The sequence below is a fragment of the Schistocerca americana genome, chromosome 1, assembly GCF_021461395.2.
Source record: "Schistocerca americana isolate TAMUIC-IGC-003095 chromosome 1, iqSchAmer2.1, whole genome shotgun sequence".
Classification (NCBI taxonomy): domain Eukaryota; kingdom Metazoa; phylum Arthropoda; class Insecta; order Orthoptera; family Acrididae; genus Schistocerca; species Schistocerca americana.
In genome coordinates, this window is record NC_060119.1 from 535,592,690 (window position 1) to 535,619,751 (window position 27,062).

A 27,062-nucleotide genomic window follows, 5' to 3' on the forward strand; every position below is an offset into this window, starting at 1 on the left:
CCGATAGTGTCGCATGGGCTTAAACTGGCTCTGCTGTGGTAGCAATGGATGAGCCTTAGCACCGCGTTTAGGGCCACAGGCACTCGGATTCGGTCAGCAGAGTGATGGCAAGCTGTCGTGGTACGGTTACGAGAAATGACTTTGATATGATTCGTCTGCTGCTGATAAGAAAATCGTTGGTGAGAGATGTCTGAAGGATTAATGAAACTGCTAATCAGCAGCAGAGCAGTGGCATATAGCGTTTAGTGAAGTCGAGTTATAGTGGACAAAAACCGACACCAACAATAAATACATCAAAATTGTTGGTTGATCTGGGGAAGGGAACCAAACAGGGAGATCATATATTAAATGTATTCGCAGTTCCGAATATGGACTACCATCTGTTGTATAATGAAATGACGACAGTGAAAATGTATGTCGGACCGGGATTCCCCGCTTTTCTCCTTACCATTAGACCATACGAGCGGGACTCATTGCCAGACAGCATACGACCATGTGTCGTATACTCTGTGTCTACAACCTGTACTCGGGCATCCATTAAGTATACTCCCACACAAGGAGGAACCATTTTAACTGAAAGTCGTTTGCCCGGAGTCGGCGGGCAAATACGACATTGCAGTGCCTGTGCTATTCCGAATTACGACGCAAAATTCCTTTGAACATGCATGCATATCAGAAGGTACTTTCTTCGTAATTCGAAATGACACAAGTACTTCAATATCGTAATAATGTGTCGTTATTATTAATCGGAAACCTATTGTAAGACGATTGAATCTGTTTCTCGATTCGTACTGCATCTTAGTTTGGGACAAGAGAGAGATAGAGAAAGAGAGAGAGAGAGAGAGAGAGAGAGAGAGAGAGAGAAAGAAGAGACGTTTAAGCCGGCAACCAACGAGACTATAACGGTTACCAGTTCAGTTCAGCTTAGTTAATCTTCAACAACACTCAAAAGAAATAGTTTTCTAGAAATAAGTACGGCAATTATTTTCTGTTTCTTTTCATTTCAATGGTAGTTCCAAAAGAGGACCGTTCGATCAGGGCGATTGAGATATTCAGCTTATCTCGCAGTATAAGAACACACAACTCACGAATTGATGAAAACAGAAACTGTTTCTCGCTACTGTATTTTGTTTCCCTTGCTTAATATCTTGCACATTTTCCAGCAGAGTGAGATGGTACATTCGCTGAGATACTGCATTTGTTTTCGCGTCCACCAGGGTTCGAATCCGTGTGTCCTCATGCCGGATTTATAGTTTCTGGATCATTTGAGGCAGTTGCTGAAATAGTTCTTAGAACAGGGACACGGCTTATTCCTTTCTTCAAACATCTCGAACTCAGCTATTCCGTTCCTAACGGCACCATTGTCCACGAGACACTACTCTCGATTGCATCATCTCTGCGGTCTCAGGTTCACATCATAAATAATTCTGGCCGTCAAACATCTTGTCATATCTACATTTATAATCATTTGTGTATTGTCATGTACTTAACATGTGATAGAAAGTTCATTTCACGTACATATGGGCCCATGTACCAATTTTTCGAAATGTTACTGTATTTCTTTGCAAGATCATAGTTCGCAGAATTAAAAAAATGATGAAAGGAAGTAGTAAATTCATCAAAATGGAAATTATGAAGTGAACGTGTATCTCTGCAACAAGGCGGTACGAAAAGTAATATGTCGCCATAAAAATTGTGGGTTAAACTAGAAAAGGTGCAATTGGTAGTCCAAATACTCTTATGTTATATTATAGTTAGAAGAGTAATATTTCAACGTTGAAAGTATGGACATTGCAAAACTTGGTTATTGGAGGTATCTCACGATCAAAAGTATTACCCTACTATTGAATAACTGTTTTCCCTACAATTTTTATGTAGTCTGCATACAACATGAAACAATATTACGTGTAAGGTTTAGTGGGCATCAGAGATTTTAATACAAAAAGTTCATAGTTTTCATCTTTTGCTAATTTTGTTACAGAACTGTGTCCCTCTTACAGTCAGCAATGAGTGTGTCCATATTCAGTCTTCTGTTCATTAACATGGCAACCCTATGCTCCAGCTTGTTTGTCGCTGCCGTAGTAAGTATATCCTTTTACTTTTTCTTTCTGAAAAATAAACATGGCGTATTTATTAGCTTGTTGTTACACTAGCTTTTAAAACGCATTACAAAGTGGTTCAGAGATTGGAATTGTGTTCAGCGAGATAAGCAAAAGTATATAATGTGTGGCAGCTGTCCCCATGGTGCATTTATACTAAGCGTGGTTTTGTGTAAGTATCGTTTAGAAATAAAATCAAAACAACTAGACTTTTCTTAGCAATTTTATTTTTACTTGAAAGCCTGTACTTCAGTACACTTTTCTAAATAATTCCCACCAATATTAAGGCACTTGTCGTATCAACAGCCATCTCTCCTCGTAGAAATGTCTCCTAATTATGCAACAGCTGCATAAAGCACACTTCTTGATATTTGAGGAAACTCTCCCTCACTTTTTACTCAACTTTCTGTACCAAATCGTTTATAATGACTGAACGCCCCCAACTTCGTTTCTCAACTTGCACATTCGTTCAGCCGTCTGTAAATGCTCTCACTCATTTCCGTACCATCCTGTCGCTCAGAATATTTACTCCATTCTCTTTCGCGGTCTGACGGTGAATTTTAATCCGCTTTCATATCAATAGCACTAAGGAAACTAATAACAGCTCTTATATCACAATGGTCGGGTTTCGCAATCAAGGCATTTCAGATACTCACAGACAAACGTAAACACAGCGAATATTGATAAGAATCATGCATTGGTATATTTTCATTTCAGAACGGTACACGCTTCGTATCACGGAGACACAGATAACTAAATACATTCAACATTAGTAATTAACTTGTAATATAAAACACAGATTCTCTAAAGAAAACTGAAACCGGTGGCTATGTAAAATTTATGTTGAGTGATGTGAGGGTTCACTGGGGATGACATTTAGGTATAGTTAGGAAAAAAGCTATTGGGTTAAATAGAGTTATACCAGTACGTCTCCGACCACAACGTATTCATGTGTCATCATCTACATGAAAATATTTCTCTTAGAAAAAGAAAGAAAGAGCGACATCGTACTTTCGCATGGCAGACTCTGAGGGGTTGTTCAGCTGTCTAATCAGGAACAGTTTACTTTCTCCACACACAATGACCTCTTTCTTCGCGGTGTGTGAAAATTATGTCTCAAATGTGTCTGACGAGTGTAGCACGAACTCTGTCCACAAGCCCTAGAGGGGCCAGTTGGTTCCGACCGTCCACCGGGTCATCCTCTGCCAGTGGGGTCATTGGGTGTGGTATGGAGAAGCGCGGTCCAGCAAACTCCTCTCTCGGTCGTTATCAATTTCTGTGGTCTGAAGCCACTACTAGTCAGTCAAGCAACTATCAGTTGTCATCACGATGCTGAGTGCAACCAATTCTAGTCCTCCCACCAATGAAAAGTCCTGACAGTACCAGAAATCGAAGACGGACCATCCAAATGGTAGTGAGCTGCGCTGACGACTAAGTTACGAAGGCTGACATCTGTTGAGCGTAGATGACCGTAAATAGGGCGTGTGTAGTGTGATGATATGTTTGTGTTGTGTATGATGAGAGAGGGGTGAAGGTGAAACGCTGTGCTGGCACATAGGCTACACCACTAGAATAGCGCTGAAGAGACCACTGTGTTTAACGTCCCCAGCTGATGGAAGGATCATCAAGAGTGTTACAGTTCAGGGATCATTGTGGGGAAGTTTGGAATTTAGGGGAGGACGTCCATGCAAAGCCCATCGTCAGAAACATTAGGCCGTGACTGCATCCTCTTTCCGGTCATTTCCGGATTCGAACCGAGTACTACCAAGTTGAAAACTACTGCGCAGACGCACAGACGTGCTTTAACGTTAGATATACCTTTTGGAGCTCATGTTTCATAAACATTTTTCTCTTTTTTTGGACCATACTATCACCTCTAAAAGTTTGTTGTTGGAGTTGTGGTTCACCCCACACATTCCTCCTGTACTCTCAAAACTTACCCGCTGCAAGATTAGATTAGATTAGATTAATACAAGTTCCATGGATCATGAATACGATATTTCGTAATGATGTGGAACGAGTCGAATTTTCCAATACATGACATAATTAGGTTAATTTAACAACATACTTAAGTTAATATAACAATTTTATTTTTTTTTGTGTTTTTTTATTTTTATTTTTTTATTTTTTTAATATTTTTTTCTTAATTTATATCTAAAAATTCCTCTATGGAGTAGAAGGAGTTGTCATTCAGAAATTCTTTTAATTTCTTCTTAAATACTTGTTGGTTATCTGTCAGACTTTTGATACTATTTGGTAAGTGACCAAAGACTTTAGTGCCAGTATAATTCACCCCTTTCTGTGCCAAAGTTAGATTTAATCTTGAATAGTGAAGATCGTCCTTTCTCCTAGTATTGTAGTTATGCACACTGCTATTACTTTTGAATTGGGTTTGGTTGTTAATAACAAATTTCATAAGAGAGTATATATACTGGGAAGCTACTGTGAATATCCCTAGATCCTTAAATAAATGTCTGCAGGATGATCTTGGGTGGACTCCAGCTATTATTCTGATTACACGCTTCTGTGCAATAAATACTTTATTCCTCAGTGATGAATTACCCCAAAATATGATGCCATATGAAAGCAATGAGTGAAAATAGGCGTAGTAAGCTAATTTACTAAGATGTTTATCACCAAAATTTGCAATGACCCTTATTGCATAAGTAGCTGAACTCAAACGTTTCAGCAGATCATCAATGTGTTTCTTCCAATTTAATCTCTCATCAATGGACATACCTAAAAATTTGGAATATTCTACCTTAGCTATATGCTTCTGATTAAGGTCTATATTTATTAATGGCGTCATACCATTCACTGTACGGAACTGTATGTACTGTGTCTTATCAAAATTCAGTGAGAGTCCATTTACAAGGAACCACTTAGTAATTTTCTGAAAGACAGTATTGACAATTTCATCAGTTAATTCTTGTTTCTCAGGTGTGATTACTATACTTGTATCATCAGCAAAGAGAACTAACTTTGCCTCTTCATGAATATAGAATGGCAAGTCATTAATATATAATAAGAACAACAAAGGACCCAAGACTGACCCTTGTGGAACCCCATTCTTGATAGTTCCCCAGTTTGAGGAATGTGCTGATCTTTGCATGTTACGAGAACTACTTATTTCAACTTTCTGCACTCTTCCAGTTAGGTATGAATTAAACCATTTGTGCACTGTCCCACTCATGCCACAATACTTGAGCTTGTCTAGCAGAATTTCATGATTTACACAATCAAAAGCCTTTGAGAGATCACAAAAAATCGCAATGGGAGGTGTTCGGTTATTCAGATCATTCAAAATTTGACTGGTGAAAGCATATATGGCATTTTCTGTTGAAAAACCTTTCTGGAAACCAAACTGACATTTTGTTAGTACTTCATTTTTACAGATATGTGAAGCTACTCTTGAATACATTACTTTCTCAAAAATTTTGGATAAAGCTGTTAGAAGGGAGATTGGACGGTAATTGTCGACATCAGATCTATCCCCCTTTTTATGCAAAGGTATAACAGTAGCATATTTCAGTCTATCAGGGAAAATGCCCTGTTCCAGAGAACTATTACACAGATGGCTGAGAATCTTACTTATCTGTTGAGAACAAGCTTTTAGTATTTTGCTGGAAATGCCATCAATTCCATGTGAGTTTTTGCTTTTAAGCAAGTTTATTATTTTCCTAATTTCAGAGGGAGAAGTGGCTGAGATTTCAATTGTATCAAATTGCATAGGTATGGCCTCTTCCATTAACAGCCTAGCATCATCTAATGAACACCTGGATCCTACTATATCCACAACATTTAGAAAATGATTATTAAAAATATTTTCAACTTCTGACTTTTTGTTCGTAAAGTTTTCATTCAATTTGATGGTAATACTGTCTTCCTCTGCTCTTGGTTGACCTGTTTCTCTTTTAATAATATTCCAAATTGTTTTAATTTTATTATCAGAGTTGCTGATTTCAGACATGATACACATACTCCTGGATTTTTTAATAACTTTTCTTAATATAACACAGTAGTTTTTATAATTTTTGATAGCTTCTGGGTCACTACTCTTTCTTGCTGTGAGATACATTTCCCTTTTCCGGTTACAAGATATTTTTATACCCTTAGTAAGCCATAGTTTGTTACAAGGTTTCTTACGAGTATATTTAACTATTTTGTTGGGGAAGCAGTTTTCAAATGCATTTACAAAAATGTCATGAAATAAATTATATTTTAAATTGGCATCAGGTTCACGGTACACCTCATCCCAGTCTAACTGCTGTAGGCTTTCCCTGAAATTTGCAATTGTTAAATCGTTGACTGAACGTACTACTTTGGAGGACTGTTTAGTATTGCTGAATGGAGCTATGTCATATATTGTAACTAGCTGTGCACCATGATCAGAAAGACCATTCTCAACAGGCTGAGCATTTATCTGGTTAAACTTATCTTGGTCTATAAAGAAGTTATCTATCAGTGAGCTGCTATCCTTCTCCACCCGAGTAGGAAAATCAATAACGGGTGTCAAATTGAAAGAACCGAGTAATACTTCAAGGTCATTTTTCCTATTACCCTCTTTCAGAGAATCTACATTGAAGTCCCCACAAATAATAATTTGCTTCCCCCTGTCTGACAGATAGCACAACAAGTAGTCCAAATTTTTCAGAAATAGATGAAAATTTCCTGATGGGGACCTATATACAGTTACAATTATAAATGTGCCTTTATTTAATTTAAGCTCACAGGCACATGCTTCTATATGTTTCTCTACACAAAACTTTTTTGTTTCTATGCTTTTTGCACAATGATAACTTTTGACATATATGGCAACTCCTCCTTTCTCCATATTTTCTCTCATTACATGTGCAGAGAGCTTATAACCACTTACATTTACCTTATCCATATCAGTAACAATGTGATGCTCAGACAGGCATAGTATATCTATTCCATTCTCAGCTTCTAAATCTTCTAAACAAACCAGAAGCTCATCTACTTTATTCTTTAAACTCCCAATATTTTGATGAAATATACTTATATATAACAAAATCGTACAAAGAACTCATCATAGTAATATCATATGCAAAAACTCGTGCTGTGGGGTAGCTGCTTGCCATATTTCTATAAGTACAAAAAGTGGGACCGACAGAACGTGCAAAATGACAAAGAAGGATTGGCTAGAGGTGAAATGCAAAACTATAGAAGCACGTAGGGACATGAGAAAGGTAGACGCCGAATATAGGAAAACTGAAGAAACATCATCATCAGGAGGTAAGATGATAATCAAGTACCAAGCAAACAATGGAAGATTCTAATGGTTCAAATGGCTCTGAGCACCATGCAACTTAACTTCTGAGGTCATCAGTCGCCTAGAACTTAGAACTAATTAAACCTAACTAACCTAAGGACATCACACACATCATAACCTGAGGCAGGATTCGAACCTGGGACTGTAGCGGTCGCTCGGTTCCAGACTGTAGTGCCTTGAACCGCACGGCCACTCCGGCCGGCAAACAATGGAAGACCTAAGGGTAGAAAAAAGAACATGAATGACTAATATAAAGGACAGAAATTGTAAAAGAATTTTATGGATGGGGAAGAAGAATTGGTTGGAGGTATTTAGAAGGTATGGTACTGTGAATAGAATGTGACAGAGCACTGAAAGACCTAAGTAGAAGCAAGACACCTAGAGTAAATGACTTTTACTCATGATGAATAATATCCGTCAGAGAAACAAGCGTGACAAAACCGTACCATCCGGTATCCACCCTATATGAGAAAAGCGAAATACCCCCAAAAGTTCAAGGTGAAGTTAACAGTCTCGATGACAAAGAACGCAGGTGCTGACAAATGTATTAAGGAACTATCTGTTTAACAGGTCTTGGTTACAAACAATTACAATGGTAATTATTTACACGTGAATGAAAAGACTCGTAGAAACCGACCTGGGGAAGAACAGTTTGGGTTCCAGAAATATGTATGAACGTGCTAGGCAATACCCAATCCATTACTTAAAATGCAGACTGAAAATTGACAAATGTAAATTAAGACTCAGTTTTTGATAATGTTGAGTGGGATACACTCTTGGAAATTATGAAGTTATCATGGATTAAAAAACAGAAAGTGAAAAATCATCTACAGAAACCAGACAGCAGTTGTAAGAGCTGACGGACGAAAAAGAGAGGCAGTAATTGAGGAACGAGTCAGACATGTTTGTAGCCTATTAGCCTTCCTCCACGTTATGCAGTTTGTACGTTGAGCATACCCTTTAACCAAGGAGAAATTTGGTGAAGCAATTAAGGATCACGAAGAAGAAACATGAACTTCTTTTTACCAATGATATCGTAATTCTATCACAGACAAGAAAGGACATGGAAAATCAATTGAATGGAACGGCCATTGATTTTAAAATAGAATACAAGATGGATATTAATAAAAGGAAAAAAGTAGTAGAATTCAATCATGTGATATCAAGCGAATTAGATTAGGAAACCAAACACAAAAAGCATCATATGAGTATTACTATTTCAGCAACAAAAAGCTGACTTTAACAGAAGTAAAGATGGTGTAAATTGAAGTAAAGTTTTTCTTTAAAAAAGGACAAAAATATCAAAATCTAATATCTAAACTAGTTTTTGGGAACGTGGCCTTATATGGAAGTTAAATGGTGACCAAAAACAGACCAGACAAGGAAAGAATAGAAGCGTCTGCACCGCGGAGCTAGAGAAAATGGTGTAAAGGTGGGCACAGGTCTAATTATGGGCACCCCTCACGAAGAGATGGGACCAGGGCTGCGAACGGTGCCTGTTGTTGATAGACGGTAGCAGTGGACAGTTGGAAGCATTGTTTTAAGCAGTGTAGCTAAAGAGTCGGTAATTGTGTAAATTGGTGTTTGTTCACGACTGAAGACGTTTGGCAGGTATCTAAAATGGTTTTCTTTTTGTATCCTTCTGAATAGTTTAAAACAATTTCTCAGTGATATCCGGAATAACAGAATCCTAAGCTACTTTTAGAAGCACGTTTTACATTACACACGCTTCTAGGTTAGACGTGATAGTGGCCATGTTGCATAAGAATGGTTGGTGTAAATATGGACCCACTGGGTTGGTGTAAAAGTGGGATCCTATTTACGGAGGGCCCGTAATTACATTATCTCTTCTCTTAAAGAGTGTAAAACATTTAAATAATTTTATGGGGATATGGTTGGTCGAATTTTGTTTGGATATCATATATACAATCTACACAGCAACAAATAAAGGAATAGAATTTTCAAATTGCGATAATAGACCCCAGTGCTTTTTTTCGTCCTTGCAGAATGCCGAGAACGAAGATGCACTGAGAATGTAAGAACCAGAGGCATCAGTGGGATAAATCTCAGACGGTTTGTGCCATAGCAGCTGTGTAAGCAATGGAGGCTTCCGTGAAAGGTGCAGCAAGAACATTCAGAGTGCCTCGTACTGCTTCACAAAGATAACGTGAACTTGATAAAATCCCTGAGCAAGCAATGCAAGAGACAAAGCTTAGAAGGAAACCGATTTTAAATGCAGACCTCGAAAAATTGTTTCTTATCTCCTTGAGGTGGAGAAAAATTCTTTGGTTGAACTTTGGCGGATCTGAGAAGAATGACATTTTTACTTGCCCGGAGAAATTGTTTGACAACCCTTTTCAAAGGAGGAGAAGCGGACGAGCTTGGGCTGACCTTTTTCTTGAGAGACACAAGGATGAACTGTCAATTCGCAAACCTTGTGCAACTTTATATGCCAGAGCCTTAGGCTTCAATAAAAAGAATGTGATGATTTTCTTTGACTTATTGGTAACGCTTTCAATAAACACTCATATCTAGCAGACCGAGGGTATAGCGTGGACGAGACAGGCATGTCGTTTGGCCAAAGCAAAATTCCAAAAGTGATAGGGGTGAAAGGGAAGAAACAGATTGTAGCTCTAACATCTGCAGAAAGAGGGGCTACAATCACAGTTATCGAATGTATGAGCGCTTCGGGACATTGGGTCCCGGCAATGATACTTCTCCCTAGAAAAAATATGACCCAAGTGCTAATGAGAGGTAGAAGTTGGTAGAGCCGATCCCTCAGAATGGGTTCAAAACAATTTATTCATCGAATAGCTTGTTCGCTTCATCGAGAAAACATGTCCGACTGAACAAAGGCCTGTTCTGAACTTGGATGGTCATTATAGCCACGTTCGAAATCCAGATCTGATTGACTTGACGAAAGAATACCACGTGACTATCATCTCACTTCCTCCACATTGCACCCACAAACTGCAGCCTCTAGATAAGACGTTCATGGGACCTCTTCAAACGTACTACAGCGAGGCAGTAAGAGTGTGGTTGCATCACAATGGGCGTCCTCTAACACATTACGACGTCATGGAGGTTTTTGGCCAAGCCTGCCTTCGTACCGAATCAGCTGAGACACCAATAAACGGATTCAAAGTAACTGGGCTGTACACTATGAGCCTTTACATCTTCACCGACGCTGATTTCATAGCTGCTGAGTTGGTTGCAGGAAAATCTTGCTCCACAGTGGAACATAGACTTAATGTTTCTGAATCACATTCTCCTCTACTTGCTACCTCTGGACCATCGACATCATCTACTTCTTCTTCGAGTTATCCTGATGTACAGTCACATCAAGCTCTAGCTGTGACAGTTTATGCAATTTCACCATTCGACATATCTCCTGTCCCCAAGATTACGAAGAGAACTACAACGCGGGTACGGAAAGCAGCAACCGCCTGCCACTTCAATGAACCGCCGTAAAAAGATCACTTGACAAAGTCGCTTGACGAAAGTGCTGTCAAGAAAAGGTTGTTGAGAGGCAAAATCTAAAGGCCTTCAAAAAAAGAAAATTTGTTCCACAGAACTATCTGATTCATCATCGGATTCTTCAGGTTCCTGCAGCCCTCACCTTGTGGGCAGTGATAATGACCTTGATGTGAACGAAGGGGTACACTAGACTCAAGCGAAAGCTCTAATTTAGATAGCTGAATTTATTAACCATTCAAATTGCATAAAATAATAGTACAACAATACAGTGGTCGAATATTGTAATTATGTACATGCAGGTTTTACTATACTATACCTAACTTCTACTACCAGTTTTGACATGTGTATGTAAGATGTGCTTTGTAAGTGAATTTTTTACACTTAATACGGATTTTTGCTAGCAGTTTTTTCACACAGATGACATCTGCCTCCTGGAACGATTTTCTTCCGATGTGTGTCTCAGACTTTTAGAACATATTCTGAGCTGACACATGGTAAAGTGTCTGGAACAGAATTACCTCCTCCAAGCCAACAATCCTGGGTCCACAACCCAAGTCATACTTTCCTCACAGGACGTCCTGTAAGCTAGGGATCAAAGCAGTCGCGTAGGTGTAGTATTTTTAGAGTTCCGAAAAGGATTTAATAGAGGAACATACCCAAGCTACGGAAGTACAGTCATTTGGGTTTTCTAAGTATATGTGTGACTGGACTGAGCATTTATTGGTGGGAAGAACGGCGTATGTTATCTTGGATTGAGAACTGTGAACAAATGTAGACGTTTCTTCAGGCTTGTGTAAGGGAAGTGTGTTTAGGACCTTTACTATTCATGTTGTGTATTAATGACCTGGAGGACTCTATTAATCGTAACCTCAGACGTTCTGAAAATGATTTGACCCATGATGAAGTATTGTCCGAAAGAAGCTGCATAAATATTCAATCAATTTTCGGAAAGATTTGAAAGTGGTGCAAAGACTGATAATTTTCCTTAAACGTACGATAATCTAAAATAGTGCTATATTAATATGTATTTACATTACTATTTGTTTCTGGCCTCAACGGCAGGCTAATTTTTTCGCTTATCAAAGAGCGACGGGTGCTGTGTTAAAGAGCTTCACTGTTATGACGGGTGTCTTAGCGGTTGTATGCGTTTGGTAGCAGGCCGCACTGGCTTGCTGTGTGTTTGTTGTGTAGAATGTTCGATCATGACTTATACTGTGTATGGAACTGTTGGTGTATTAGTGGTCTCTAATTCCTATTCTATTTATGGTTCTAACTGGAACGTATTTTCGTATAAATTTCATATTTTCTTTCATACAGCTGTTGCAGAGAGATGGAAATATAGGAAAAGCGATGAATGCACTTTTCTCAATACCTGGTCTCCTCTACGAAACTATAATTTTCTGCATTTATGCGCACATCATGACCGACCAGGTAAGTGACTAATTGTATGTTTTACCATTGCTCTGCGAAAATGTCTTATTTAATTTTTCCTTTACAATGAGCTTAGTGCACGTAAAGAGAGAAGAAGGAAGGATACATATGGTGGTTCTCCGCCTGTTATCTTTAACATTATTCATTATTTTATCTGTTGAAATTGTTTATCATTTATTCAATTGCCTTCATTGCTCGAGAATGACAGATGCAAGAATCTTTATCGATTTGATTATTCGACGCGTTATGGGTAGATTTGAATAACTTTGTGACAATTTTAAAAGTATAGGCAAGGAATTTAGATGTGTTTCTCTGTCTTAAAAGTATAGCTTGCTGGCCATTTCAGTTTTTTTAACCGAAATGTTTCGCGTACAGCTGTTGTCGAGTGTCACTGAATATTTTGTTGAAGGTTAGCTACAGTAAACACGAACAATCATTACACAAGTATCTTCAGTACGTACACAGATTAAGCACAATCATAGAGATCAAGACCTATACACTTAGTTTTTATCAATTCACGAAAGTTGCCTGCACAATCAGTAGAACATTTTCCTCAGAAGAATCCCATCTGTATGACAATAGAAATCTGCATGAAAACTGTAAAACATTTTTCGTGAAAGTCGATGTCTCATCCATACTGGAAAAATAACAAAAATTTCTCGTTAGCGTCGAATAATTAGACTTAATAACTACATTCTATATGAGGATAATATGCAGGTGGAACACAATAACGACAAAATACCTTCTCAAGGAGAACTTTAACTAGAAAAACAGAGTGTAAAATATTTATCCTAAGTGAGCATTACGAGTACAGTTGACTCTCTGCTATGAAAAAGAACAGAATATAAGTTTAACGTGCTGAGTCATTCCATAGGACCATACCCTTGCCTTTCAGTACGACTGAGATTTGGTCTAAATTACAGCTCGACTGTTTTCAGCCAAGAAGCTGTGGGGTTCTTAACTGAAAATATTTTTGGGAGGTAGTAAATTGTTTTCTCGTGAACGGAACAAATCTGACTGCATGGAAAAGGATTGCCCGACCTTTCGCTAAGATCGAAAACCCACAATTACATTGTGATTACCGATGAATCACCGTCTTACCCGCTGTATCCAAAGCCCTATATTATATTGTTTAGGGCCAAATTACTGAATACTGACACAAATTCAGCTTACGTAACATATATTAGTTCGACTTTGATAAAAGTAGTAACACAAACACCGTATTAACTAAGGTAACTAACTGAGGCAACGATACTAATACTAGTAGACTCCATCAAAGTTTTCCAGACCGTCAAATTTGACGTACTGCTTAAAAAAATGCGACAGCTAAAATATTCAGGTTGTATGCTGAAGCAGTTACAGAGCTTCTCGAAAAACAGACACCAACGAGTTGTCTCTGGAAATGAAAAGTTCTGCTGAAAACATGTTCTTTTAAGAGTGCCAAAGTTATCAGTTTCTTTGTCAATGACATCTCATCGCATCTGTCCTCCTGCAGGTATCATGTCCATGTCGACGATCTTCAGTGTTACCCAAGTGGTTGACATGAAATAATCAATACTTCTATCTTCCACTTGAATGACGATCTGTCTTCAGTTGTAAGGTGGGCTCAATATCTGGGACTTAAACGAAATGCAAAAAAGTCTCAAGTAATTTTAGAATCCCACCAGAAATTAATAAGTTATGAATTCCGCTTACAATTGCCTCCTATTCTTCGTGACAGTATTTGAAAGAACTTATCAAAAACATTAAAGAATCTGCGTGGCCTTCTCAACAGGGCAGAAAACACGGCCACCTTATGCAGAGATAATTCCGACTGCCTCTATGTGCTTGAAAAATTTCGGAACATATTTCCATGGGGTGTGGAACGCAAACTTCTGCAATCACTCGATCTACCGAAGCTCTAGTTAATCCAACACGGAACGAGTGAGAACTAACAATGAATGCTTGTCTGCGCTGTCCATCTGTTTCACCCAGTCAGTGCTTCAAATGCCCAGTTAGGTCGCCGCAGTCAGACGACCTACGTTACTGTCGAACCCTGTGCTTACTTCATCGGTGCTCGGTGCACAAGAACACTAGTGCTTTGTATCAGAGATTAAGTAATTCAACACAAGGCCTCACTTATCTAGTACTCTAGCTGTGTCCAACTATAAAACAACATTCTTTTGTGTTGCTGCTGTCCGTCTCTGGAATAAGACGCTCTCTGCTCACAATTAAACGGTCTGTTACTTTTAAGAAGTGAAACACTTCTTTCTGTCTCTTCCATAAAGTTTCCGGAAATACCACTTGTAGCATCACTTTTCCTTCCATTAAATGTATTCTCCCAGCTATGTTGCTTGGTCTTTTAATTTATGATACGTAGAAAGTCTGATTAGTAGTATCAGGTTAAATAAACCAATAAATAAGTAAAAGGTTACGAGTTACGGTATTTACCTTGTACCCAAAAGAATCCTTCCGAAATCTGTTATTGGAATCGAGAGATGGGGCTTGTTTTTATTTAACTTCTGCGACAATACGAACAAAATAAAAAAAATTAACCTATAGAGTTTGCGTGTGTATATGTATCTTACGTGTTGTTACTCCATATCTGCTACAGTGTATCTCATTAGTGTGATAGAGCACCATCGCTATGCTGTCTTCATTTGTACATTTGAAAATTGTGTTTGCCAGCTCAGGAACTTATATCACATCTAATTTTCGAATTGCGCTATTCAGCTGCCTTCTGCCCAGTACGGAGCACGTCTGCGGCTTCTATTCATAACTACACACTATCGGTCAAAAGAACTCGGACACCTCTATGTAAATCGGTATTGATCAACAGATGTCACAAGAAGGTAACTCATCTGTATAAAAGAAGGTGGGTGTATTGTGTTGTGAACAGAGAATCGGTGTCGGCAAACTTAGTCGTTCGGTAGAGCTCAGTGACATCGATTTGAACTAGTCACTGGACGTTACCTGAGTAACAAATCCATCAGGGACATTTCAACCCTTTTAAATCTGCCAAGTCAACTGTTGGTGATGTGACTATGAAATGGAAATGAGAAAGAACAAACACTGTAAAATAAAAATGCCGTGTAGGCTCAAATGGCTCTGAGCACTATGGGACTCAACTGCTGAGGTCATTAGTCCCCTAGAACTTAGAACTAGTTAAACCTAACTAACCTAAGGACATCACAAACACCCATGCCCGAGGCAGGATTCGAACCTGCGACCGTAGCGGTCTTGCGGTTCCAGACTGCAGCGCCTTTAACCGCACGGCCACTTCGGCCGCTAATGCCGTGTAGCTAGGGCTTCTCGCCGGGTAGACCGTTCACCTGGTGCAAGTCTTTCGACTTGACGCCACTTCGGCGACTTGCGTGTCGATGGAGATGAATTGATGATGATGAGGACAACACAACACCCAGCGGAGAGAATCCCCGACCCAGCCGGGAAACGATCCCGGGCCGTTAGGTATGACATTCCGTCACGCTGACCACTTTATTTTTTTATCTCAGTTTGTTCGTTATTGTTCGTTGCATGTGTCCGGGGCGGACGTCCATGACACCTGTTCAGGTTCATCGTTGATCTGTTCACTCAGTTTTTTTTGTTGCAGAGAGCAACTAACCCTCTGACCGAACACGCTGAGCTACAGTGCCGGCAACCACTCAGCTACCAGGGGCGGACAACAAACACAGTTAAACTTAGTCTAAGCACATCTCACGTGTTGACACAAAGGGACCGTCAAGCACTGGAGAAGTCGGTTGTAAAAAGTCGGATGAAACCAGCGGAAGGAATCACTTGTGAGTCCCATAGTGCCATATCGCCAGCTAGCACTACGAGTGTGCGTAGGGGAATTGGAAAGAATGGGTTACAAAGGTCGAGCATCACGTCATAAGCCGCAAATCCCTGTAGTGATCGCCAAGCAACGCTCGAGGTGATGTAAGGAGCTCCATCACAGGACAGTTTATGACTGGAAACGAGTGATTTGGAGTGATGAATCACGCTGTACCTTGTAGCAATCCGGTGGAAGTGTCTGGGTTTGGCGAACACCGGGGTGACCAACTCCATGATGTGTGGGGCCAACAGTAAAGTTCAGAAGCGCTATTCTTAGGGTATGGAGGTGTCTCTCCTGGTTGCCCTGTGGTCCCCTTACAGCGCTTAAGAAAACGCTATATGCGAAAGGATATGAATACATTTAAAGCATTGTGTGCTGCGTACAATAGAGGAACAGTTCAGAGACGATGCTTGTATCAGCACGAATGCACCCTGTTATAAAGCAGCAATTTTGAGGCAATGTTTTGGGATAATTGCATTCCTGAAATGGAGAGACCCGCCCAGATTCATCTTTTGGATGAGTTAGATCGGCGGCTTCGCTGCACAACCCAGCGTCCAAAAAAAGTTTCGGTTCTTAAGGAGAAATGGGCTACCATTCCTCCACGCCCATTCACACACTCACTGAAAGTGTCCCCAGCAGAATTACAGCCGTCATAAAGGCGAAGGGACCGCTAGTTTTGATCAGATAGTGTAGTTCGCTAAGCGACTAGAAAATCCCGTAAAATCAATTCTAAGTATGCAATTTGGTGTCGGCTGTTACGAGACAACGATCTCCGCAAGGGTGTCACCTTTCGGTGAAGACAGGAAAAAGGATTACTAGACATTGCAAACTGTGGCTGAATAATTTTAAGATCAGGTTACCCTCCATTCAGAGGCTGCTGCATGCAGCGACTGCTATTGACTTGTAAATAATAGATTTCAGCTGTCAGTCGTCCTTTCGAAATTTTATTGGCAGATCTAGATTTCAGCTAGAAACTGGCCATTCTCAATGCACCATCATTTTTGATCAACGTATGTAATGCCTGTTGGTCGGGCTTCATTCACAGTTCATTGAATATTCAATTTTCACTTATGATTACGAAATATTCTCCTGCAGATTGGACCCTCAAGACTTTCAATTCAATCCTCAAAGAAAGGAAGCTGAAAATGTATCTGGGCTAGCTGAAGAAAATACTGTTGAACCTAATGCAAACACATCTCTATAACCCCATCTTTATACAGGATACGGGTGGTTGCTGACCTTGACTTTTCAATATAGAAGTCGAATCAAAACACCCTCAGCCGTTTAAATTTCCAGTTGTTATTTTATTTGAGTAACTAATTTAAACGCTGCATTACGCCATTTTCAGGTCTCCTGGGCAACGTGTAAGAAGAATCCCACCACTGGTCCAACCTTCAGTGGCTGGTATCCGTACATTTCTTCGCAACACAGCGATCCCTTCGATCCACTGAATGCTCGCACCTATTTTGAATGGACCAGAGGTGAGATTCCTCGCACATGTCGGTCAGGGGACTTGAAGAAAGCGTAATACAGTGATGAAACTGGTTACTCGAATAAAATAACTGGAAATTTAGACAACTGGACGTGTTTTGATTCGACATTTTATAGTGCAAACGTAAGTATGCGTAAGGCCAAAATTAAGCAAAGCAAATGTACCAATGTGATATCATTACAGAAGATGGCATATGAATTCATGCATTCTAAAAGGTAAGGGTTTCTGTTAGTAAAGCGAAAGGAAAGATTGAAAGAGTATTGAGAAAACACCGTATTTACATATAAACCAAACACTGCTAAAACGATTGTCTGAAGTTCATTTAACATTCCACTGAATGTATCTGTCCAAGATTTACTAGTGAATTTTATCCCCAGCCAATACTGTCATTCCGTCTACATTTAGACGGAATGACAGTATTGGCTGGGGATAAAATTCACTAGTAAATCTTGGACAGACACGAAAAAGTAAGACGATAATGTTGGTAGAAAACTATGGAAACAGATTCCGACTTGAGAATAAAATTAATTTTGGTCACTTCTCGAGTCAATATGTAATAGTGAAAAGTTCTTATGTCGAAAAGGAAGACAGATGTACATAAACTTCCTGGAAGAATTTGAGAGTATCGTGGTCGTTGTAACATACATTTCTCTTCCACGGAGAGTAGAAGCAGAAAAAGAATTATGCATACACAGTTGACTGTTCTGGTGTGTGTTGCGGGTGGCTGACAGAAATCCTGTTCGGAGAAGATAAAACTATAATTTGCTCTTAAGACTTCATTCGCACAGCATAATCGTTTAAATACAGTACCAAAAAGTATCCCAAGTGTCGAAAATTCAGTAACATCGTCAGGGAAAGCGGTTTTGTTATATATCCGCACACCATTAAAAGTTCTTGCCATAAATAAAACTAAATTAAGAACACAGCGCCGCATTTCAGAACACATTTTTACAAGCTCCATCTTTGTGCAGTGAACAATTTATATGTTGGCGCGCGTTTAATGAAATATGTTACGACCGCGTTTCGGCATCTGGTAACTCCTCTCCACGCCTCCTTGTGCTCTCGTTTCAACAGAGTATACTCCCTCTGGCACGAACGTAGGCATAACGAGAGTCCTACTTCCCATGTGAGAGTTGCGCGTGGGATAGGAGAGAGGTAGAAGTGATGCTGTTGGACAATGTACCTTTCGCCAAACGCTGAGACGAATGTAGATGCATGTGCTGGTACAGATTTGTGGACGATGTAAGATAAATGATCTACCAAAGGAAAAAAATTATCTTCATATGGCCATAAATACAATCGGTCTATGCTTAAGAATAAGGAAAGGGAACACCAAACAAAATTTTGATAGAAGACGGATTGCAACAAATGGAATAATAAAAAATAAAATGTAGCTTCAAAACTACGAAGAAGAAATATAAATAGTGCCTTAAAGAGCTTTTGGTAACGGAAATAACAATCATGTGATACAGAGACACTGTCGTATTCTATACTGAATTTACAGCTGATTGAGCTCCAGTTTTAATCATAATCAACACATCCATTGAGCCAAAGATTGTAACCAATGATTGGGAAAGAAAACCGCAGCTCGCAGCTGCCTGCAACAAGAGTAACAGAGGTGACCCGCAATGCTGCGTGTTTCAAGTTGAGTATAATAGAAAAACTGTTTCATGTCCATTCGTAGACAGTAGAATTATAAATAAATATAAAAGACCACTCTCTAGCACCTTACTCACGTACAACTAATATGGGAAAGGAAGGAGTTACGCTTATTGAGACGGAACACAGGATAAAAAACACTGAGCCAAGTAGATTTTGTAGTGAGCGACAAACAGATGTGTGTGCTGGTGAATTAATACTGAAAAATAAGCCACTGTAATTGTGAGTTTATTTAAATTCCCAGTTCCAAATTTTTAACTGTTTGTGAGGAATTTGGATGCCTTAACGTGCTGTCTGTCAGAGAGCACCAAGCAGTTGACAGTCTGCAGCAATATCAGTGTAAAGTTTTTAAAAGATTCCGACAGCGAAAACGACCTGAAAACCTGAATCATATAATTTAATTTCTGCAATTAACTTTCTGTACAGATTTCGGAACTCTCGGAACCGAGGTGATGCAAAACATTTATTGATGTGTTTAAGTTACGTAGCCATTTTTATCGTCTATCAAAATATATAGACGTAGTGGCTCGCGTAAATACTAACATGTTTTATGTTGCTTCTTGTAAACGTTGCCATTTGTAGAAAAGAAACTCGGTCTCGTCGGGTACTGCTATTCTTAAATAATTTTTATATTTTTATGAAAGGTGGTTACCAGGAAAAAAGTAAATAACGAAATAAATGTGTAGATAATGTAATTACAAAAGTCAGACAAGCCCAACCGGACAAGAAGCTGCCGAGATACCAGTTGCTTATAATGGAGCCTGAGTTTGAGCCCCGTTAGAAATAACTAAGGTTTAGGCTCTTCGCCTGGGTTGCAGTTCGTATCCGATTATCAGCGAGAGAAAAAAGGAAAAAAAGTATAGATTTTTTACTAACATTATCACTTCAATGAGTTTTGTCTTATGGAAAAAGGAGATGAAAGTGATTTCATTCCACATGCAATTGACTGGTTGCAGGATATCTAAAGATAGTTCGCAGATCGTGGTAAAGTGGTTAGCGTCGGTGTGTTTAGATGCCGGATTCCGTGGATAGATTCCCAGCCGGCTCGGAGGTTTTCTTTGCTGGTTTCTGGACTTTTGTATTGTTCTAATCGCTTCATCCACCTTCATCATAGAGATGCGCAAATCGCCGAATTCGCATTAGTTGGAAAGACTTGCACCAGCAGCCAAGCAACCCCAGACGTGGTCTCACGGCCAATAATGCCATACCATCACAGACAAACATACAGGAACAGTTACATATCCTGAGAATTCAGGCTTGCCCATTGAACGACAAGTCCGGAAAGAAGGAGGAAAAAAGCGCATGTGGTCATGCACCTGAGCATGCTACTCTCGTAACGTGCCTTTCCTTTCCCAAGCTCGTACTTGTTCTCGAACATATTACCCGTGCGCATAATAGTGACCGACCATGTAGCGTTTACCCATCTTAACGAAGCACAACACTCTGTAATGTCGTCCGTACAGTCGTTCCTGTGCGTAACAGAAGTAACAAACCCGTTTCAGAGTGAGAGGCTGATGTACTCCGCCTTCAGCTGCGGCTGGGTCAACAGTGACGCTCGCTTCAAACGCAGCCTGGGCATCTTCATGATGGTGACTGTGCGACCGATAGTGATCACGGTGGGCAAGACGTGCACACTGTCCAAGCAGATGTTGATCCAGGTGAGCGAAACCGATGTAAAGTGTAGTGAAAACAGTAAAATCACTCCTGTAGCCAATAGTAAACTGTCTTGTACTGGAGCGTGGTGCGGGACAGCCGTGGGAGAAGGTATGCAGATCGTGTTACGTGACACGTAAATACTGTACGTTCGCACTGGGGAACATTTGTTGTTGTAACAGTGAAACGAGTTGCCTTGTAACATTTCTTTTACCGAAATCGGTACCTAATTGCGATAATTAGTCTACTAGGAAAACAGTAATTAATAGTCACAATAAATGACTGACAGTCATTCACAGAATAAACCAGTAAAACACACTGTTTTAAATGTTTGTTCCTGTAACAGTGAAAAGGTCCATCTTTTAAAGTGGTGTTCCTGTAACAGTGAAAAGGTCCAACTTTTGAAGTGGGTTCATATTCATATCAGTATGTAATCAGCGGACTCCAGGCTCTACTCGTTCGAGCAGATCAGGAATTTAGGAACATGTTGTGTATGTAATCTTTCGAAACTGATCAAGAGCAAGTATATGAATTGCTGATGTATAGACAAATGTTATAAAAAGTGAACTAAAATTATTTACTCCAAATTTTCTAAAACCGTTCCAGCATGTCAAGAGCACTAATTAGCGCCATTGTGTTTTTACGTGAGGGTTCCCGAGATTTTTAGCTTGCAGTGTGTATGTGGTTGCTGTAACTTTTGTTCTGTAAGAAGAAAGTGAGCACCAAATCTTTTTTAGGCCTATTGTCATGTGACTCGCGAAGTGATTTCATTATGTTTATATTTTTGTTTTCTTCGCAGGTCTTGAATGGAGCGTACGGCTTACTGAATTTGCTCTACTATCTACATAGCAGCAACTGAAACGGCACCAGAGAGGCAGACCTGAAGAACGCAATGAATGTGCTACACACAGAAAAACCACCAGAAACAACTGTAGTGTGAAAATTTAATGTTTACTGTAAATGTGAAACAAGCCTGTGTTGATAGTATACCAGTCAACCGTTGTTCCATGAAGTATCCATAAAGATCACTTACGTCTTATTAGTTAATGTGATATCCAAGCAAATGAATTCATAACTGAAATATATGTATGCATTATTTTTATATGTGGGAAACGGACCAGTATACCCTCGCTATATGTCAATGGAACTGAAGAAGTGTCCAATCTAGTCTTGCCCTACACGAAGTTGTTCAAAATATTAATGTTTCATGCCGGCGTTATGCAGAACATAGGTATGTTGTGGCGATTTATATTACAGTATGCGTGAGTCTCCGGATTGCAAATAAACATATAGATACTAAATCTAAATCGTAGAAGCGATGACTAAATAGCTGAAACATGATGCATCGAAGCACCTCGCTACCCAACAGCAGAAGTGTATTCCACTATCTCTAAACGTTTACCATCAACTTCCACAATATCGCGGCTGAGCGTCTTCTGTAAACTTAAAAGAACTAAGTAAATCATAATCTTTTGTAGTATTATGAAAAACTTGATCACACTTAAGATAAATAACTGACTACTAGATACATAGGTTTTTGTTATCATGACGCCATAAACAGTATTAACATCTTATGAAAGCATAATTGTAGTGCAGTCCTGTAGGAAGTTACAGAACTAAACTCAACGTGTTCTGTAGTTTTGAGTGGAGAAAGTTCAGAGGAAACATGAACGTAGCAGTGCGCTTTGTTCTGCAGCATGGACCTGCCGAGCTCACTACCGAAGGGGAGAAGTGTGTGAAACAACGCTTGAGACTTGCACCTAAATTACGCTTCACGACATTCGGTACAATCCTGTGCACAGCATTTAAATATGCAGCTCTCCAACAGCAATTAGTAACTGATAGAATTTTGATAATAAAACTATTTTTTAAGTACAATGAAAATAATTTGGGAGTAGTGTTGACTATTACGATGTAGCAATGTTGACAAGTATTACGAGACGTAGCCTTTCTAAAAACTGTTAACTTAAAGTAATTTTCTTTTTTGGTCATCAGTCTTCTGACTGGTTTGATGCGGCCCGCCACGAACTCCTCTCCTGTGCTAACCTCTTCATGTCAGAGTGGCACTTGCACCCTACGTCCTCAATTATTTTCAGTATGTATTCCAAGCTCTGTCTTCCTGTACAGTTTTTGCCCTCTACAGCTGTCTCTAGTACTATGGAAGTCATTCCATCATGTCTTAACAGATGTCCTATCATCCTGTCCCTTCTTCTTATCTGTGTTTTCCACATGTTCCTTTCCTCTCAGATTCTGCACAGAACCTCCTCATTCCTTACATTATCAGTCCATCTAATTTTCAACATTCGTCTGTAGCACCACATCTCAAATGCCTCGATTATCTTCCGTTTCGCCGCGCGGGATTAGCCGAGCAGTCTAGGCACTGCAGTCATGGAATGTGTGGCTGATCCCGGCGGAGGTTCGAATCCGCCCTCGGCACGGGTGTGTGTGTTTGTCCTTAGGATAATTTAGGTTAAGTAATGTGCAAGCTTAGGGACTGATGACCTTAGCAGTTAAATCCCATAAGATTTGAACACATTTGGACATTTATCCTCCGTTTCGGTTTTCCCACAGTCCATGTTTCACTACTATACAATGCTCTACTCCACAAGTAATTTATCAGAAATTTCTTCCTCAAATTAAGACCGATATTTGATATTAGTAGACGTCTCTTGGCCAGGAATGCCATTTTTGCCATTGCTAGTCTGCTTTTGATGTCCTCCTTGCTCCGTCCGTCATTGGTTATTTTACTGCATAGGTAGTAGAATTCCTTAACTTCATCTACTTCATGACCATCAATCCCGGTGTTAAGTTTCTCGCTGTTTCCATTTCTGCTACTTCTCATTATCTTCGTCTTTCTTCGATTTACTGTCAATCCGTACTCTGTACTCATTAGGCTGTTCATTCCATTCAGCAGATCAAGTAATTCTTCTTCACTTTCACTGAAGTTAGGAATGTCATCAGCGAATCGTACCATTGATATTCTTTCACCTTGACTTTAATTCCGCTCCTGAACCGTCCTTTTATTTCCATCATTGCTTCCTCAATGTACAGACTGAACAGTAGTGGCGAAAAGCTACATCCTTGTCTTACACCCCTTTTAATACGAGTACTTCGTTCTTGGTCGTTCACTCTTATTATTCCCTCTTGGTTGTTGTACATATTGCACATGACCCGTCTCTCCCTATAGCTTACCCCTACTTTTTTAGTAATTTCGAACATCTTGCATCATTTTACATTGTCGAACGCTTTTTCCAGGTCGACAAACCCTATGAACGTGTCTTGATTTTTCTTTAGTTTTGCTTCCATTAACACCGCAAAGTCAGAATTGCCTCTCTCGTGCCTTTACCTTTCCTAAAGCCTAGCTGATCGTCATCTAGTGCATCCTCAATTTCCTTTTCCATTCTTCTGTATATTTTTCTTGTAAGCAGCTTAGATGCATGAGCTATTAAGCTGATTGTGCGATAATTCTCACACTTGCCAGCTGTCGCCGTCTTCGGTATTGTGTGGATGATGCTTTTTCGAAAGTCAGATGGTATGTCGCCAGACTCATACATTCTACACACCAACGTGAACAGCCGTTTTGTTGCCACATCCCCAAATGATTTGAGAAACTCTGATGGAATATTATCTATCTCTTTTGCCTTATTTGATCTTAAGTCCTCCAAAGCTAAATTCTGATTCTAATACTGGGTCACCTATCTCTTCTATATCGATTCCAGTTTCTTCTTCTATCACATCAGACAAATATTCCCCCTCATAGAGGCTTTGAATGTATTCTATTCACCTATCCGCTCTCTCCTCTGCATTTAACAGTGGAATTCCCGTTGCACTCTTAATATTACCACCCTTGCTTTTTATGTTACCGAAGCTTGTTTTGTCTTTCCTGTATGCTGAGTCCTTCCGACAATCATTTCTTTTTCGATGCCTTCACATTTTTCCTGCAGCCATTTCGTCTTAGTTTCCCTGCACTTCCTATTTATTTCGTTCCTCAGCTACTTGAATTTCTGTATTCCTGAGTTTCTCGGAACATTTTTGTACTTCCTCCTTTCGTCGATCAATTGAAGTATTTATTCTGTTACCCTAGGTTTCTTCGCAGTTACTTTCTTTGTACGTATGTTTTCCTTCCCATCTTCTGTGACTGCCCTTTTTAGAGATGTCCATTCCTCTTCAACTGTACTGCCTACTGAGCTACTCCTTATTGCTGTCCTATAGCCTTAGATAACTTCAACCGTATCTCGTCATGCCTTAGTACTTCCGTATCCAACTTCTTTGCGTATTGATTATTCCTGACTAATGTCTTGAACTTCAGCATACTTTTCATCACTACTATCTTGTGATCTGAGTCTATATTTGCTCCTGGGTACACCTTACAATCCAGTATCTGGATTCGGAATCACTGTCTGGCTATGATGTAATCTAACTGAAATCTCTCTGTATCACCCGGACTTTTCCAAGTATACCTCCCCCTCTTGTGATTCTTGAAAGATTATTTGCTGTTACTAGATGAAACTTGTTACAGAACTCAATTAGTCTTTCTCCTCGCTCATTCCTTGTCCCAAGATAATATTCTTATGTAACCTTTTCTTCTACTCCTTCCCCTACAACTACATTCCAGTACCCCATGACTATTAGATTTGCATCCCTCCTTTACATACTATATTACCCTTTCAGTGTCTTCATACACTTTGTCCATCTCTTCATATGCAGCTTGCGACGTCGGCATGTATACCTGAACTATCGTTGTCGGTGTTGGTTTGCTGTCGATTCTGATAAGGACGACCCTGTCACTGAACTGTTCACAGAAACACACTCTCTGCCCTACCTTCCTATTCATTACGAATCCTGCTCCTGTTATACCGGTCTCTGCTGCTGTTGATATTACCCTATAATCAGCTGTCTTCTTTCCACTCCATTTTACTGATCCCTACTATATCCACATTGAGCCTTTGCATTTCCATTTTCAGACTTTCTAGTGTCCCTACCGTTCAAGCTTCTGACAGTCCACGCCCCGACTCGTAGAACGTTATCCTTCCGTTGATTATTCAGTCTTTTTCTCTTAAAGTAATAGTAGCATAAATACTCGGGGAGAGAAGATGCAAGTGAGTGATGGAGATTTCCTGAGCTACGACTTATCTAAATAACACATCCCTTAACTGACGTTTGTTCGTTCCAGCGCAAGTGGGAGGTTTACAGGAAGGACATGCACTGCTCACGGAACACAGGAAATTATGTTGAATTTGAGAAGTGAAGCTTCATACAGATCATGCGTATGAGCTCACATTAATAGAACATGGCCTGATTCGTCAGTTGACAACGGGGTAGTGAATAAAAATTTGACTGGAAATAAGAAACTTAAATTTCATGTGATGTATACTGCATAAAACTGAGAACTTACTCTCTTCTCCTTTCGGCATCTTGACAGTGACATAATTATAAAGAATAATGATTGTTGCGTGAAAAGAAACAGGAGACACTATACAATATTGTAGTACATCTCATAGAAGATTATAAGCTTAGGTGTAAAAGAAAAGTAAAAATTGTAGTGGAACACAAATTAGGTCAGGTCACTATAAAGGATTCCATTGCACACTGAAAAATAAAATTCCTTCTCTAACTGATGTCTACTATTCGCCAGAGAATTTCGGTTCTACCCCAAATCAACTTAAACATCGCAGAACATCGTTTTCCTCTCCATCTGAAATCTTATTGCTTTTTCCCCAAGGAAACGGAAAGAAGAAGAAATGATTTCCTAAAGTATCTATAACGAGACAGAATTTTGTGTATCAAAGTTATTTTTTCTGATGAGAAATGAAAAGTAGAAGGTCATACCACTCCTTATAGGTTCGAAATCACGATGGAAGTTAACAGTTTCTGTTCTCTCCTCTTTGCTTTTACTGTATTTTCTTCGTTCTTAGCGACTTGTTGTATGATATATTTCAGTTTAGAGCTCACCCCATCGTCTATCGTGTAACAAAAGTTGCTGAATCCAAAGAAATGTTGAGGGAGAATCTCAGTTTATTCTCAAGAGTACGATAAAAATCATTCACTGAGAGAAGTATTTTGAATAAATAGTTAAACATGCTAGGTATAACACTGCAGTTAGTGTGTTAGTTTTATAACTCTTAAATATTAATAATTATGATCAGC

The 27,062-nt window shown here is 39.5% G+C and overlaps 1 protein-coding gene across 1 annotated transcript in view; it reads left to right on the top strand.

Moving 5' to 3' along the window:
* LOC124572507 (odorant receptor Or1-like) overlaps nucleotides 1-21,838 on the top strand; it is an 85,980-nt gene extending 64,142 nt beyond the window's left edge. The window contains exons 4-7 of the mRNA XM_047131131.1: nucleotides 1,982-2,081; nucleotides 12,187-12,300; nucleotides 20,765-20,920; nucleotides 21,715-21,838. Of these exons, the coding sequence (XP_046987087.1) occupies nucleotides 1,982-2,081; nucleotides 12,187-12,300; nucleotides 20,765-20,920; nucleotides 21,715-21,774 (430 nt within the window). The 3' untranslated portion in view covers nucleotides 21,775-21,838. The remainder of the gene's footprint in view (nucleotides 1-1,981; nucleotides 2,082-12,186; nucleotides 12,301-20,764; nucleotides 20,921-21,714) is intronic.
* The last annotated feature ends 5,224 nt before the right edge of the window (nucleotides 21,839-27,062 follow it).